The 15,854-nt window shown below is 36.4% G+C and overlaps 1 protein-coding gene across 1 annotated transcript in view; it reads left to right on the forward strand.

The window, feature by feature from the left end:
- Positions 1 to 15,854, forward strand: part of PCCA (propionyl-CoA carboxylase subunit alpha) — a 201,998-nt gene that overhangs the window by 12,235 nt on the left and 173,909 nt on the right. The window contains exons 3-5 of the mRNA XM_031059546.1: positions 559 to 595; positions 6,439 to 6,517; positions 12,171 to 12,273. Coding sequence (XP_030915406.1) covers positions 559 to 595; positions 6,439 to 6,517; positions 12,171 to 12,273 — 219 coding nt within the window. The remainder of the gene's footprint in view (positions 1 to 558; positions 596 to 6,438; positions 6,518 to 12,170; positions 12,274 to 15,854) is intronic.

Consider the following 15,854-nt stretch of genomic DNA (forward strand, 5'->3'; position numbering starts at 1 on the left):
GTTTATTTTGTCTTCATAATGCAGAACTTCCAAAACTGAAGTGCTTGTGTTCTTTCTTGAGTAAACAAAACCCATTTGTCTTTGAAGAAGTTCTACAAGGTTTTTTTTTCCTGAACTTGAATTACTCCCAAACAATAGAGAATCAACTCCCCCTACTGACAGCAATCAGGAAAACACAAGGAATACCTGTGAGGACAGAAACAAGCTGGTAGTGGACAAACTTTAACGATCTGATTTATGGTCCATTATTGATTGTAAACGTCTAAATTCTAGCATTAAATTCCTACAACTGCAGAAAATAATTTTGCGATCCTGGTTGTGTTTCCTGTCAGCTGATTCCTTGTTGCTTTGAGTTTCTCAGTGCACTAATGATGAGGTAGAATTTACATTCCACTTATGGTATTAATTTTACATTCCTCTGGCTGAAAAGGGTCAGGAGGTTGTAAAATCAAACATTAAATGAATCGGAGGAGACAGTAGTGCAATATATGACTGCCCTCAGGACATAGTGCAATGGCTGATGGGATTAACGTTGGGTCTCATTTCCTGCTTTTACAGGATGCAGATGAAGCTGTCAGAATTGCAAGGGAAATTGGTAAGTTCTTAAATTAGCTATGGTGGGATTTGTGTGCCTCTCAGCAGACATGGTTGACTAAATTGAATGTGTAATAAGTAATCCCTATAGAACAAATAATGTTTTAATAGTTTTTAAGTTCCCTGTTGCCCATAGGGCTGGAGGAATCTAGGCATTAACGCCCTGTCTCTTAAATCATCAAATTTGAGCTTTTCAAACTGGACTTTACAGAACAAGTGCAGCCATGATTTGTGGAATGAATGCAATATGCAGTAATGAATACCTTACTAAAGCAGTTGCCTGAAAGCATATTTGCAACTGGACATGATAGTCAAAAGTTAGGCGTGGTGCACTTCTCTGTATGTGGAGACTGACACCTGTGATGTTATGATCTTCATTCTTCATCACTGTGTGGACTGCAGCTAGCTTGAATATGAGCACCAGCCTTCTGTGCTTACTGGAATAAAGTCACTATTCAGCTTCTGGGTATCTTACAGAATGGTGAAAAGAGCAACCAGCAAATGAGTCTGGGACTAATTTTGATGAAGGTTAAGTGTAATATGTGTTTAATGAGTTTTGGCTTTTATTTACTAAAGCTTGATATTAGTGAAAATGCTAAACCATATGCTTGAAATTACACGTTTTTAAATGCTTTCTAGAAGAGGAATCTAATGCAGTAAGATATCTGATTTTTCTTGGGGTTTTTCTTTAATTTTCCCTTTGAGATTGCAACCATGAGAAGCTATTTAGGTTTATCACAGGTAGATAAACAGCTTTTCACCTATGTCAAGAGCTATTGCTGTGCCTTTATGTGCCTGATAGAAAGTGGGAGTTGCACAGCTACAGTTAACTTCTTAGCAATGCAAGATCTTGCTGCTTTCAGTTTAAGTTGGGGCTTTTACCCTGCACTGGTTAACTGCTCTGAAACCCCCCTTAGGCTTGTCTGACTTTTAGGCTGACACAATTGAAGTCAGCGTTTCTGTGAGTAGTCAGGCTTTGTGTCTTGGTTGTGAAATCCAATGATAACTGATCACTGTCATGGGAGCATCACCAAAAGAAAGAGTCTATTAACCAAACTGAAACATTCAGAAGAGAATAGTAAATAAAATTTGGTTTAGTCCTGCATAAAGACATAGTAATGTGATTATTTCAGTTCACTTTCTCTTCAATACCCTTTCTTGCTCTTGTGTTTTAAAGATTTCCTGCAGGTATTTTCTTAAACAGTTTTGATGAATGTAAGTTAGAAGGCATGCAGTGGCTTTCTAGACACCCTTTAAAATACATTCTTTTTTAATTTTCTTCCGAGTTCTTCTGGTGTTCTGTTGACTGGTTCCTGTCTTTGATATCAGTAGCACTTTGGAGGTCATTATATCAAGGCAGTCTTAAATCTGTGATAATAAAGTCAATTACAGACAGCTGGGTGGTGCTTTATTTAGATGAAAAATTCTTAAACTGCTTTGATACAAGAAGGGTTTGTACTACAGTGCCATGTAGTGAAAGAAAATTATTCCTTCTAGCTTTTTCTCCACCCATGGTTTGACAAGTTGATCAGTTTGGTTAAGCTTCTGTCTAATTGTAATCACTGACCAGAATTAAAGATAGTGATTTTAATTTCAAAGGATCTAAGGTAGAATGAAATTATAGTCTCTTGTGTATGTATGTAATGTATTTGTCCTTGTCTATGAAGCACTTGATAAGCAGTGAAATACTTTCAGATTGTTTCTAATTTCACTAATTCCGTGTTTCAGTCTTCTAAGAAAGCTTAAGTAATTCTTAAAAAAGTGACTGTGGGTCAGTGCTCAAAACAGTAGAACTGTGTGTGATGCTCTCTTGCTGCCTCTTGTTTTTTTTCTGCTTCTTCCTGCGGTGTTTTGGCCAAATATCCAGTAGTAGTGAAGCATGGCACCTCAGAGTTGAGAATGCAGCCTTTACCTGTTTCAGTGACTATTATCTATGGATACACATTTTCTAGGTGTGGTAGTGAAACCTTCTTTTTGCCCCTGATTTAAGATGTTTTCCTGTATTGTGTAGAGAATGTGACAGGGAAACTAGGTTAAATCAGAAATTGGAAGAAGTTCAGGCACAAATTGCTGTATTGGCTCCTTTCTACTGTCTCTGTTTTCTATTTGTTGGTGTGGACTGTTGTGCTCTTCTGATCCTTTCTGTATGCTTAATTGCATTGGCCCTTTTCCCATGCTGCTTTTAGGTCTGTTTGTAGGATTGTACATTAAGAACTGTTGGCTTCTTAATTCTGAAGCATCAATGAAACTCCAGAAAGTTTGACTCCTCTATTTGAAAGGATTGAGCAGCTATGAAGTGCAGTCAGTTAAAACAAAATGAAAGTCTGTACAAAACTGAAAAGATGAACAAGATGGTTTTTTTGTCATGTTTCATTTGATGTGGGTTTAGTTAGTGCTTGCATTTAATGGATATTAATGGATTTAATAATAGATATTGAAAAGAATTCTGTATTGTCACATGCAATATTGCTAAAACTGATATTGCACAATGTGTTCTGTGGTCTGCTACCTGCAACTTTTTAAAAATGGGTAAATTACATCTAAAAACCGTGGTGGCAAAGGGTGGGAGCTAACAGTTGCAGGACATCAGAAGTTTGTTTACTCCTTTTATCATTCAGATTCTCAGAACAGTAACTGTCCTGGAAACAAAGCAGTCCTAACTTATGAGTTTACCTATTTAGCAGCAAGACCAGGTGCAGCGATCTTCAAGTCTGACTGCTTTTTGCTTTCTTGCCTCCTAAGATCTTTAACTCCATCCTTAAGAGGCGTCACAGGATTGGAAAACTATAAAACAAGAGTAGGTTTTAATCTCACATGCAATTTTAATTTCACATAAAGTGGCATCTAATTTGAGGGAGGGATTGAAAACCTAACACCTACTCAAAAATGTGTCTGCTTTGTGAGTCTTTTCATTGCTGTTGTTGTGGGTACTTACAAATAAGTGTTAGAAATTGTTTGCATGCCTCTCCCTTCCCATAACTAATCCAACCAATTCATGGGAACATACTTTAGCCATTTTGATTGCTACAAAAATGGAGAGTGTTGAGTAATACATTCTGATCCCAGTATCCTCTACCCAATATGTATGCAAAACTTAAATTTTACAAGGCCTTCCTTTCAGTCTTTGGTATTGGCTAAAGAGCTGCTCTGTAGCTGAGTTCAGCTTAGCTCCCCAAGGGTGAGCAGTGTGTAACCTCATATTTGGGCAAAAATACCAGTACCCTTATTTTCAGGTGACTGGCTAATTTACATACTAACATGTAAAGGTCTGTTGCAATTTTTCCTTCTCAACCAGAAAAGCTGTATATATTTTTTCAAAACAGGCCTTACTTTATTTTTTTTAAACCTATTTTATTTTTACTTATGTAGTGGCACTTGGGAGTCTTGTAGGCCATGCTTGTCTACAAGCCTGGCTGACATATTATCACTGTATATAAAAGGTGGGAGGGAGTGGAAGCAAAGTGGTGCTATACTTGGTGAATGATACTAGTAACCCATGTATACTCCCTGATAATTTGACCATGTGAGTTGTGATAGATTTTTGAAGCATACAAAGACTTACCAAGGCTCATTTTTGATATGCCTGTTTTGCTTTGGAAATGAAAGAACAGTAAATTAGGACTAGATTCTGCTTACAGAATTAAAATCAGCAAACCATTCAAGGGACTGATATTGTTAGACTGAAATTGGTAGCATAATTAATGATGATTTTTTCAAGTGCAGGTAACAATGAATAACAGATTAAGTGATGAAAATTGCCTTAGTGCATTTGCCATAATAAGGCTTAAAACAATGCTTGTTTTAAAATATTGCTCCTGCAGCTTTTGGGTTGGACAAGGTCTCCAGATGGTGATAATATTGCCAGAGATTCACTGGAGTTTTCCAGTAAAATCTCATTTCTTGCATGGAAGTAATACAAGATGTGCTTTTAGCTTTATTTCAAGATATCCAGTGACTTGTGTAGGAGCCTAGCAGCTGCCAAGGATCTGGAGATGCACCTACAGCATCAATAAAATGCTCTTGTGTAGGTATTGCATATACTACATTTCATGAAAATTGGTTGAGCTTCACTGTTGCTGCATGTAATCTAGAATTATTTTGACTTTACCCTTCAATCTCTGGGGTTGTAGAGGCCTGGATCAGGGTAATTGTTACTCTGTGGTTTATCCTGTACTTCTATGGGCAGTATCAGATATTTCATAAGAAAACCTAAGAGACTCTAGAAAGGTTATTTGCATGGCTCTGTTTGGTCTTAATCTTGTATGTTGTAACAACAGACTACTTTAGACTCCAAGGCGTGGAGATTTATAGCCTTTTGGTAATCCATGCCTGTAGGAGCTTGGTTTGTGCTCTACGTATGCTTAACTATGACCTCTCTACAGCTTTCAGCCACGTGAATGCTTTACAGCCTGGGGTTTCACAGTCTAATAATGTGTTAAGTTGGAAACTATTTTACTGATTTTTTTTTTTTCCTGTTTCTTTGTTAATGGAATGTTCTCATTTACTGTTGCTGCTTTTCTGCCTTCCAATCAACACTGCTGTTCCTTATGCTTATCTTATGCCTTTTTTTTTTTTGGTATCCATTTCAGACTTTTTAAGAAAACAAAGATTTTCCAGATCTTGCTGGTTTTAATTTTCTTCTCCTGAACCTCCTTTCAGTTAGATCACTATGAGTCAGACGTGGGAATGTTGTACTGCTGTCACTTAACAGAGCAAGAGTAGACCTACATTCCAGAAAGAAACTGTAAATATCAGTAACACATATGACAGTAGACTGGACCACTTCTAGGAACCATACTCAATTTTCTCTTTCTGTCCCCATATCAAAGCCTTTTACACAATATATCTTCAGTTCTCAAGGACTGATAGACTCTTCTTTGCAGACGATATCAACTGGTCTCATATTTGCCTAATGCTGTGATTTTCATTAAATATTCTGGAGACCAAAGGCATTAAGAATTTTCTACTATCCTAGAAATGTCAAAAGTATTTTAATCAGATCCTTGATTTTTAGTTTTCTGCATGTTCGTGTAGAGAAAGGTGATGTTCTCTGGTATGATGGAATTGTATCAGGAGTTGCTTTGAATGAAATAATTTGTAATAAAAGATAAACAATCTTTACCAGTCTGCATTTAAACTGTGTCCTTTTTTACTGTAATTTTCTAGTTTTCAGAAAAGGAAGATCTGCCTCATATCCATATTACAGTAGCTTGCTCTATGAGTAAGATATTGCTGGTTATGGACAATGCTGACAGATTTATGCTCCTTGTTTTTTTTTTTTTTACTACATGTACATTTGGGGAGAATACTTTTTTAATTGTAAACAAAAGTAATCTGTGTTCTGATACTGCTATATAATATCTAAGCAGCACAGCTCTCAAGCTGCTCTGTTATTTAAAATGTTCTGCACCAGAAGTGTTGATAAAGATGCATATTTGTTTACTCAATCTTTAGATGTATTTTATGAAGGTCTACTAATTTTTGCTATCAATTAAAAATATTATTTAAGCAGCAACAAAGGAAAAAAAATATTCCTAAAGAAATGTGAGCTTAAAAAGGTCAAATGCCTTATTCATAAATCACTTCATTATTTGGGAATAATTCATTCAGTGTTTTTTTGGTATAAATGAATTGGAGAAGACAGCCTTTCTTGGCTGTAGAAATTACTGCACTGACAGCTAAGTTTTGAAAAGAAAAAATTCTCTTCTGTTCTCCCTGCAAACAAAGTGTTTTAATAAACGAAGTTATTGTCTACTGGCTTTATTGGACATGTGGTCAGTTGTCATGTTCCTCTGACCAACTGAACAAAGTTTGAACTTCTGTCTAATTGTTCCCCGCTGTTAGGCTACCCTGTCATGATCAAGGCCTCAGCAGGTGGTGGTGGGAAAGGCATGAGAATCGCTTGGGATGATGAAGAGACCAGGTGAGATGCTGTCCAAAAGCTTGCCTTGATGAATGCTGCAGTTACTGAAGTCCCATTAAGCCATTGTAAGCTGACAGTTGAGCAGATATGAAATGTTAGACAGAGAAATTGGATATTATTTGGTTTTCTCCTTTAGCACAGTGAGAAATATACTTTGGAAGTTTGCATGTGCCTATTTCTAATTGATTATTGCATAAACCTTACAAAACCTCGTCCATTAATTTGAGTAAAAAACCAACATTTACAACTGCCGTTAGTCCAATGTTAGACTGTAAATAACATTTTGCTGTATGCCTTTCAGAATGCTGATTTATTAATTTCTCTGTGTTAGGTAGAATATTTATTGGCCGTGATTCACAAACATTAATGCATGCCATTAGTTCTGTTAAAGTTGATGAGTCCGATCATTCATACGTGGTAGCACATACAGTGTTACCAGAATGTGCTCTAATAAATTGCATACTTCTGTGTTTAAACCATTTGTATCAGCAAACTATTGTACTTTTGTCTGTTTTGAAACAACACATGTTTCAACACACAGATGTTTTCATGTCTCTTATTGGTTGTCTGAATCCTGAACATTGCATGATGCTTTGTTGTTGACTCAGAATTTTACAATACATTCTCTGCTGATGTTCTGGCAGTGAGGGAGCCTGATTTCCACTCCGTATGCTGATCTTACAGAAATGTGTATTTTCTGATTTTTCTAAACTTGTGATGAAAAGCCTATTTGATCCAAAATAACCTGAATGGTTTCCTTTCTGCATGGAGGGAGCAGCCCATGTGCTGGAGTAAACGCGAAGTACAACTGAAATTTTCATTAGTTTGATTTAGCCACCTGCAAGACTTCCCTCTCATTTTTCTGTCCCCTGTTAAGTTTTTGTTTATCAAGACCTAAAAACTGGATGAAGGAATAATGAATGTCTAGCAGTTAAATTTTGAATTTAAAGAAAACATGGTGAGTTTATTTGTACCATGCTCTGTGTAGTCCATTTATATTCAAATCTAAATAGGAAAATAATGTTTGTGCATTAGAATGAAGATCTAGAATAACCTACTTTCTTAAAAGGATACTTTGTTGCTACTGCTTTAGAATCCAAAATTACTGCCTTGATCTTGTGCAGGCAGCTCTTCATCTGTTGGACTTGAAGGAGTTAATTTCTTGTTTAGTTCAGAAAGAAGCATAGGAGCTTGATTAAAGTAACTGTTTTAAAATAGAAGTGGATCTAAAGTCATGATTGCTAATTTATTTTGGAGAAAGTCTGTGGTTATGGAAACCACAGCCAGTGCCCAACCACCCTCTGGGTGAAGAATCTTCTCCTTGTTTGAAACATACTTTTGGATTTTCAGGCTAGTTGAAAACCTTTCTTGTTTCAACTGGCTTTGTGTACAATAAGGAGCCTTAAATTAGTGTGTGACACGATGGCAGAAATAGCCACTGGAAGTGGAAAAGACTGATCTGAGGAACTGTTACAGAATTATTCTCTGTGGTAACTTACTGCTTCATCTTTCATGTCCCTTATATATGCCAAGTGGTGATAATTGTTTAGATCCTCTATTATTATCTATATAATTATATATACTATTAATATAATAATTATTATTCCTGCTATAGCTAAGATTTCTGTTAATTTTCAGCTAATATTTCTAAAAGAAATACTGGTACAGTTTTGTCAGTGTTACAATTTGTGTTTTGAAACAGCTGTTCGCACGCTCTTCACTGTTGAAGTCTGCAGTGTTGACCCCCCTCTCTGGGTAGGGCTGCTGTTGTGTTTTTTAAGATCTGAGTCCCTCCCATTTCTCAATTCTATTGCTTTTTTCCTAATTTTGGTCAAGTTCTAGAGTTGAATTTTGTGTACAGTTCAAGCCACTGACACCCACGTCTGAAATTAAAATTGCCTTATGTTCACTCTAATGTAATCCCTAGCTAGATTTCTTGGTTTTGAGAAGTATAATTTAGCATGCCTTTTCTTCACCTAATAGATGCCCACTTGAAATTATATTGAAAATGAAGGGCAGATTTCTGAAAAGCAGTTTAGCTTAAGTTCAGGTTGGTAATTTTTTTTTTCTTCAGCCTGAGAAAGTTCTGCTGTGCTCTGTGTCTAAAACTATTTTAACTGAGTCATTGATCATGCCAACTCTGGTCTTGTATGTGAAGAGCCTCTGTGCTTGCACCCCAGCAAACCTGATCTGAAAGTGCTTTCCAGGCACAGGCAATGTGAAGTTCATGATGCAGTACAGCAGAACATGACCAGGACGTGTCTGACTACCTGCACCTCATCTGTATCATTCCCTCTTTGTGCAGAAACTGAAGGCTTCTTGCTTCCAGTATGCTCATAACAATTGTACATCTAACTAAACCTTTAGGCTTCGTGGCTCCAAATGGTGGCATGGCAGCTCTGAAAAGGAGTCAAATTCAGGACTCTGTCTTTTCCAGAGAACAGATTGAAATTTTCTGGCAGAGGTTGTGATGGGTCTTTGCATGTGAAGGCACTTACTTGCTTGTAAGTTGAGTGTCTGAGGTCCTCATGCAGAACCTATTGGCCCATGTTTTAAACTCTGTGGATTTGCACATAGAAATTAGTTTCTTTAGCTAGTAGCTTCAGCTGCAGACATGATAACGTCCAAGTTGGAAATTTGTTCTAAATTATTTAAGAGTTACCTCTGAAAAATTTGGAACTTTGTGTTAGTAATTCCCCCGCTATTGTCTCACCTTCTGTAACTTTTCCTAGATATTCAGGTCTTGCATGCTTAGTGGGTATCTGTTTTGAAAGTTTTTACCAAGGCAGCTTCCAGCAGCAGATGTTTAGAGAGATGATTTTGTTTTTTAACATGTAATAATAGGAAAATGTAAATTGTCCTGTTTCTGAAATTCTTCTGTGTGCTTATGCCCATTTTATGAATGAAAATCAAACATCTGCTCTCAGATTCTAAGAGCTTCTTATAATTTCTGTTCTGTGGTGTTGTGCTTGTAATGAGCAGTGGGACTGGAATGAAGTTAATGTGGAATAATAAACAGCAAAATCGTTCTAAATCCTTGACCTCCTAAAGCACAGGGTATATGAAGTGTGTGTTCTAAGAGGACAATGCTTTTAAAATGCAACAGAATTACCTATTACAAGCCTATGCATTAAGTTTATTATCTTCCCAAAGCATTGCATTTGGCCTTTCAAAGTACTGTGCAAAAACAGAGTGTATGGGCTTGACGTCTTTGGTCTGTCCTGCACAGGTATGTGCTGTTCAGGTAAGGGGAAGGAATCTGTTGGATGAGTAAAGAACAGTCTTTCCTAAAACCCTATTTTTTAAAAATCCCACACATTCACGTATTCATGCCATCTACATGTGTAAAATGCTGTGACTAGATAATTTTAGTTGTTTTTTTTTTTTTAATTTGGAGTTAAGCTGAAGCAATCCATATTGGTTCTGTGTGTGAAGTCAACAACATTTGAGGATCTATCGGCTACTTCTCAGGGTTTCAAAGGGCTGCTACTATACTAATGGCTATCAAACATCTACTTTTTAACTAGATGGCCCTTCTAATGCTGACCTTGACAAGAAAAAAAAAAGTTCTTTTACTATTTCCTGATTCTGAAAACTGAAATTTTACATAATGAGTACAGTCTTTTGTTAGTGTCTGACTGCCTCGAAAGAAAATTGTTTTAATTAAAGCAGCAGTGCTGATTTCAGAGCTGGAGGCAGAAAATTGGCATGGCTGTTTCACTTCAGACAGCCCCAGGAAGGCTTGTGGCAGCATCAGTAATGCTTTTGTACAACTTAAACTTCAGTGTAAGTAAATGTACTATAGGGAGAGAGGTGAACCTTAGAGAGATCCTGTTTTTCCTCTTTATAACTGTGCATGTTTGAAGGAATCTAGAGACAGCATCTTGTCCAGCTTCATCCTGTGAATAACATCAACTCTGTTTAAATGGATTGCTTAGAGCTCTGCCTGATTGGGTCTTGCACTGAGATTGCACAGCCTTCCTAAAATGCCTGCTCTGCTTCTTCTTTCTTTTAATTTTTTTTCCTCATGTCTATTTGGAATTAATTTTTGTCACTGACCAATTACAACTGCACAGTTTTGTAAGATAAAACAAGGTCAGAATATCTGAGATATTCATTCCTATTATATGTAATTTAAAAAGATTTACAGATGTATGAATGAGATGATTAGGCACCTGTCTTTTTTTAACAAGTATTGCAGTTTAGATTTTGAATTAGCACGCTTCCTTCAGTGAAAGAAAAAGTCAATTGTGAATAATTGTGCATAAAACTATGTGACACGAGAATGTTTACAAAACAAAACAGAACCTTTGATATAGGAGTTAAAATAGATGTAAATCACTTTCAATAAGAAACACTATGTGTGGCTGTTTGTTACAGCACTTGGGGTTTTTTTTGACAGATTAGGTAGTGCACAGAATCACTAATTTTGATGCCCCTTTTTTCTCTTTACTAGGTAGTTAAATTTATTGAAGTTAAGTATGAATTTAAAGTTGTACATTAGGTATAATCTCTCAAATTAAATATATTGAAGTTAAGTATGAATTTAAAGAAGTTGTACATTAGGTATAATCTCTCAAAATTACAACATGTATTATCCCACAATGTTGAAAAAAATGTGAAGATATACTTTTGAATATACACATTTCTCTGCTGTAAATTTTATCTATCATGCTGATATATGATCTGGGTTAACTACATCCGAGATGTGGAAAGCATGAAATCTTCAACTCAGTTGTAGTTCTTATTCTGGGCACAGATGTCAGGGATGCTGTTTCAGTAGTCAGTCACACACAGAAATATGACCAAGCTTTCCATATATATCAACATGGATGGCACTAATGTGTGACTTACAGAGCCTGTAGAAAATTTCAGTGAAGCCTTTGGGTCCCTGCATTGTGATCTGTCTCACCCTGAGAAAGCTGTTGATGAACTTGTTTGTCAGAGCTTATGTCCCAAGGAGTATTCTTTTTGCTATTAAAAAAATTAAATTAATAAATACAGTAGCTTGCAATATTTATTTTGTTTAACTATGTGTGTAAGAGAAGAAACAGAGGGAAGCATACAGAGTGCTCTGTATAACACTCACTTATATTTTAAGGCAGGGAAAAACTATTAATACAGCTGGTGTGTTCTGTGAGGTCAAATATTGCATCTTTAAGTTGTGTTCAGTGGTGGAATTTGCAATGTCTGTAATGCTATATTTGCAGTTCTTTAATGCAGAATTAACCAACTTCTGCTGTTCTTGAGTGTTAAGAGGGCTGTGTGCTGTAAGTAATGGCGAACTTCACCTTTACTTCTGTGTAACAAGTAGTTGGTAATCACTGGGTCTTAAGATTCAATTACTTTATTAGTTTTGCAGAAGAAAATGAATACATAATTGTAGTAAATGCTCAGGATTTTTAAACACACTGAAATTTTTTGTGCTTTGAGAAAGTTTTGCTTTGATTTGTGGTTGGTTGGAATTTTTTTTGACTTTGCAAAAAAGCATGAAAAAAGGGATTAATTACAGAATCAACTGCAAATGATATGACTTAATTTTTGGATGTGTGTTGATTAGAGAAGATTGATTGTTTACTGAAATCAGTAAGTGTTCTTGTATGCTTCAGAACTTCTTAAATACAGATTATTCTTTTTGTTTTCATTATTTAAGGGAAGGTTTTCGGTTTTCATCTCAAGAAGCTGCTTCAAGTTTTGGTGATGATCGCTTACTGATAGAAAAGTTCATTGATAACCCTCGTCACATAGAAATCCAGGTTTGTACTATTATTATTATTATTATTATTGTTACTAGTAATTATTGTGTATTTATTTAATGAGATTTGAACTCATAAAAAAATCAAAGTTCAAAATGTTTCAAACGCTCCACTAAAAAAGGCCTAGAGTCTTGTGTTTTCCGGTGTCTTGGGTCATTGCTCAAACTACATGGCTATCATGTACAATACAGCCTTCCTGTTTTTATTCCCTAGCCTTTCTTTAGCAGGAAGACTGTGAACTGTGCTCAGTTTGTTGGGGGAGAAAAAAATGTCATAGGCATCTGTCCTGAAGGCTGGAGGTCTGAACTCTGGATCCTGTTGGTGTGCTTGAGTGCAGCAGAGGATGTAGGAGTTAAAGAACTGCCATGCTTAATGATTTATTGCAAGATCTAGGTGGTTTTGTCAGTGTTTTTGAATTCTGTTCTGAAGTATCTAATTCTACTTGGGAACTCAGGAGGATTTGTGTCCCATTTTGGGCAGTTTCTGGTTCAAAATCAGGTGTATTCTCTTTAACTTCTGCATTATTTCCATTTCTGTCATTTATTGGATTTAGGGTTACGTCTGCTGATGCAGAACAAAAGTTGTTTCTTTTAGGCACTTGTTCACAAAATTACATTTTCAAAATATGTGATGTTTGATCTTATGTAGGTAGCTGAATTGTAATAGCCTTGAGGTATTTCTTGACAAGAAATCTGTATGGAGCATATTAATTTCCTCAACAGAAATGTTATTTTTTACAGAGAAATTTCATTCATTTTTGTGTGAAATCTAAACCCTTTCTGTGTTGTGGCACATGGTGTTTTTTTTTTTTTTAAATAGCGAGAGCCTGAAGTAGCTCAATAACTGAGTGAAACAAGAGCAGCAAACTTGATAGTGTGGAATGATTTCTAAGAGAGAAATATTTAGCATTTTTCACCCTGCCAGATGTGTGCCCACAGCCTCACGCTTCCTATGGGGCTAATTTGCAGATCATAGAATTGTAGAATGGTTTGGGTTGGAATGGACCTTGAAAAGCCATCTAGTCCAGCCCCCTGCAATGAGCAGGGACAGGTTCAACTAGATCAGGCTGCCCAGAGCCCTGTCCAACCTGATCTCGAATGTTTCTGGGGATGGGGCATCTGCCACCTCTCTGGCAACCTGTTCTGTTTCACCACTCCCATAATGAAAGATTTCTCCATTATATCTAGTCTAAATCTATTATTTTGTAGTTTAAAGCTATTACCCCTTTTCCTGTTGCTATAGGCCCAGATAAAAAGTTTGTTTCCATCTTTCCTATCAGCCCCCCTCTAAGTACTGAAAAGCTGCAATTAGGTCTCCCCAGAGCCTTCTATTTTTCCAGGCTGATCTACCCCAAATCTCTCAGCCTTTCCTCACAGCAGAGGTGTTCAGTCCCTCTGATAATTTTTGTGGCTCTATTCTGGACCTGTTCCAACAGGCCCATGTCTTTCCTGTATTGAGGACTGCAGAGCTGGATGTTGTGCTCCTGGTATGGTCTCAGCAGAGCGGAGGAGAAGGGAGAAGGAAAGATGAAAGAGTGAAATGAAGAAATGGTCTGTAAGCAGTCAAACAGCAAAATGAATAACTGTAAAAATGAAACCTTATTCTCTATTGAGAAGTCATGGAAAGGCACATAGTGAACTCAGTTTCAGCATTGATCTTAGGGCTCAAAGAGGTCAGATTTCTAGAGCATCTTTCTGTATTCTCTTCCTATGGCTAAGAATTTTTGGCTATGTGTATCTTTTTTTTCTTTTTGTCTCTGCAGATCAGTATACCTTAAAGATCTCTTTCAGTGTTTGCAGATTTGGGAGATTCAGCAGGTTCTCACTGATTCTTCAATGAGAAAAGTTAGATGAGATTGGTTCCTCCATACTTCTATGAGTTTGGGGCAGTATTTACATTGGCTTGATTCCTTTGGGTTTAAAAAAGGGTTACCCCCAAAAATTAAGTAGTGCTGTATTTAGGAACAGTTGAATAAGTTCAATGACATGGCTTTGCTATTAATAATTTATAGTTTTATTTATAATGGGTATACAGTGAATATTGTTTTCCTTATACAAGCACTTTGATGGTACCTTTTAACATAGCATATCATTTTAACTTCATGTTCTAATCAGCTTTAGGACGTTGACCTTGGTTCATTTTCAACCTGCTGAATATACAAACAATTTGAGACCAGATGCCAAATATTTATTAATTTAGCAGTGACTTTTAAATAGAACTTTTTTTAGCTTTCTTATATTTCTCCAAAGCACTGGTACTTAAAATTGTTAAATAAGAAGTTTCCTGTGTCTAGCTATAAAACAATCACTTTGTAAAACATGAGAAAAGACTAAAACAATTAACAGGAAAATAGAGTCCAAATACACTTTATGCTTGAACTGATTTGAAGTCTTGTTCTCCTGAAGTATCTGATAAAAAGTTTAAAGTAAGAGTACATGGAATGTCTACTACTTGGCCAGACAACAGTCCTACAAGTGGAAACAGAATTTAGCTGAATCATGTAGGAGGGATTCCACTACATAATATTTAATTATTTTTATTATTACAAATGCATGTGGGTGTACATAGCATGTGCTAATGTCCTAATCATCTAATCCTGCAAAATAGGACATTTTCTGTTATGAATGCATAGATAATAGAAACAAAAGCTGTAGCTGGGACATGCATTTTTAGTGAGATGTGTACTAGATCTCACAACACTCAGATTATGATTTTGGAATGCTGCAAATGTCTTCTGAAATACAATTGTTTTATGGTTAGTTTCTTTTACTGGATACAGTGGACACAGAATAAAAATAAAAGCCTAATGCTGGATGTTGTTGGATTATTCTATTTGTAATTAGTTTCTCATAGTGTGTTCTCATAGATGTTCATGCATATCTCTTTTTTCTGTTCACTAATAATAGAAAAACATTTCTTTTAAGATCCAAGTTGCTGAAATTTAGTAGGATGTGAGAAAAGTCCTGAAGTGGAAAAAAAAAATTACTGCTTGGATTGAAAAAAATGTATTATCCTCTTCGGAAAAATACAGAGAGAGAGAGAGGAGAGAAGCACAATGACCAATTTTTATTGTAATGTTCCAGTTTTTTTTGTTTGTTTTGATGAGAGAATTCTGTGGAAAGTTGTAGACTTTCTAACAGTGCAGCAGAAGTTCTCACAAGGAATCATTCTGCTTACAGGACAGTGATTTTTCCTTCAGGTACCATGCTATGCTCTAGAGGTACTGCTTTAATCCTAGAGTAACCCCCACAAAAAATTAGTCCAAAAATCTTTGTACCTTCCAAATGATTTTGTGTAGGGCCCCATGAGTTTGTAGAGCTCCACTCATCTGGATTGGATGGGTGAGCACTTAGGTAGGAAGTACCTGTTTTTATTTTCCCTTTCCCTTTCCCTTTCCCTTTCCCTTTCCCTTTCCCTTTCCCTTTCCCTTTCCCTTTCCCTTTCCCTTTCCCTTTCCCTTTCCCTTTCCCTTTCCCTTTCCCTTTCCCTTTCCCTTTCCCTTTCCCTTTCCCTTTCCCTTTCCCTTTCCCTTTCCCTTTCCCTTTCCCTTTCCCTGCTGTTCTTTGTGTTGAGTCCCTTGC

The sequence above is a fragment of the Geospiza fortis genome, unplaced genomic scaffold, assembly GCF_000277835.1.
Source record: "Geospiza fortis unplaced genomic scaffold, GeoFor_1.0 scaffold84, whole genome shotgun sequence".
NCBI classification, from domain to species: domain Eukaryota; kingdom Metazoa; phylum Chordata; class Aves; order Passeriformes; family Thraupidae; genus Geospiza; species Geospiza fortis.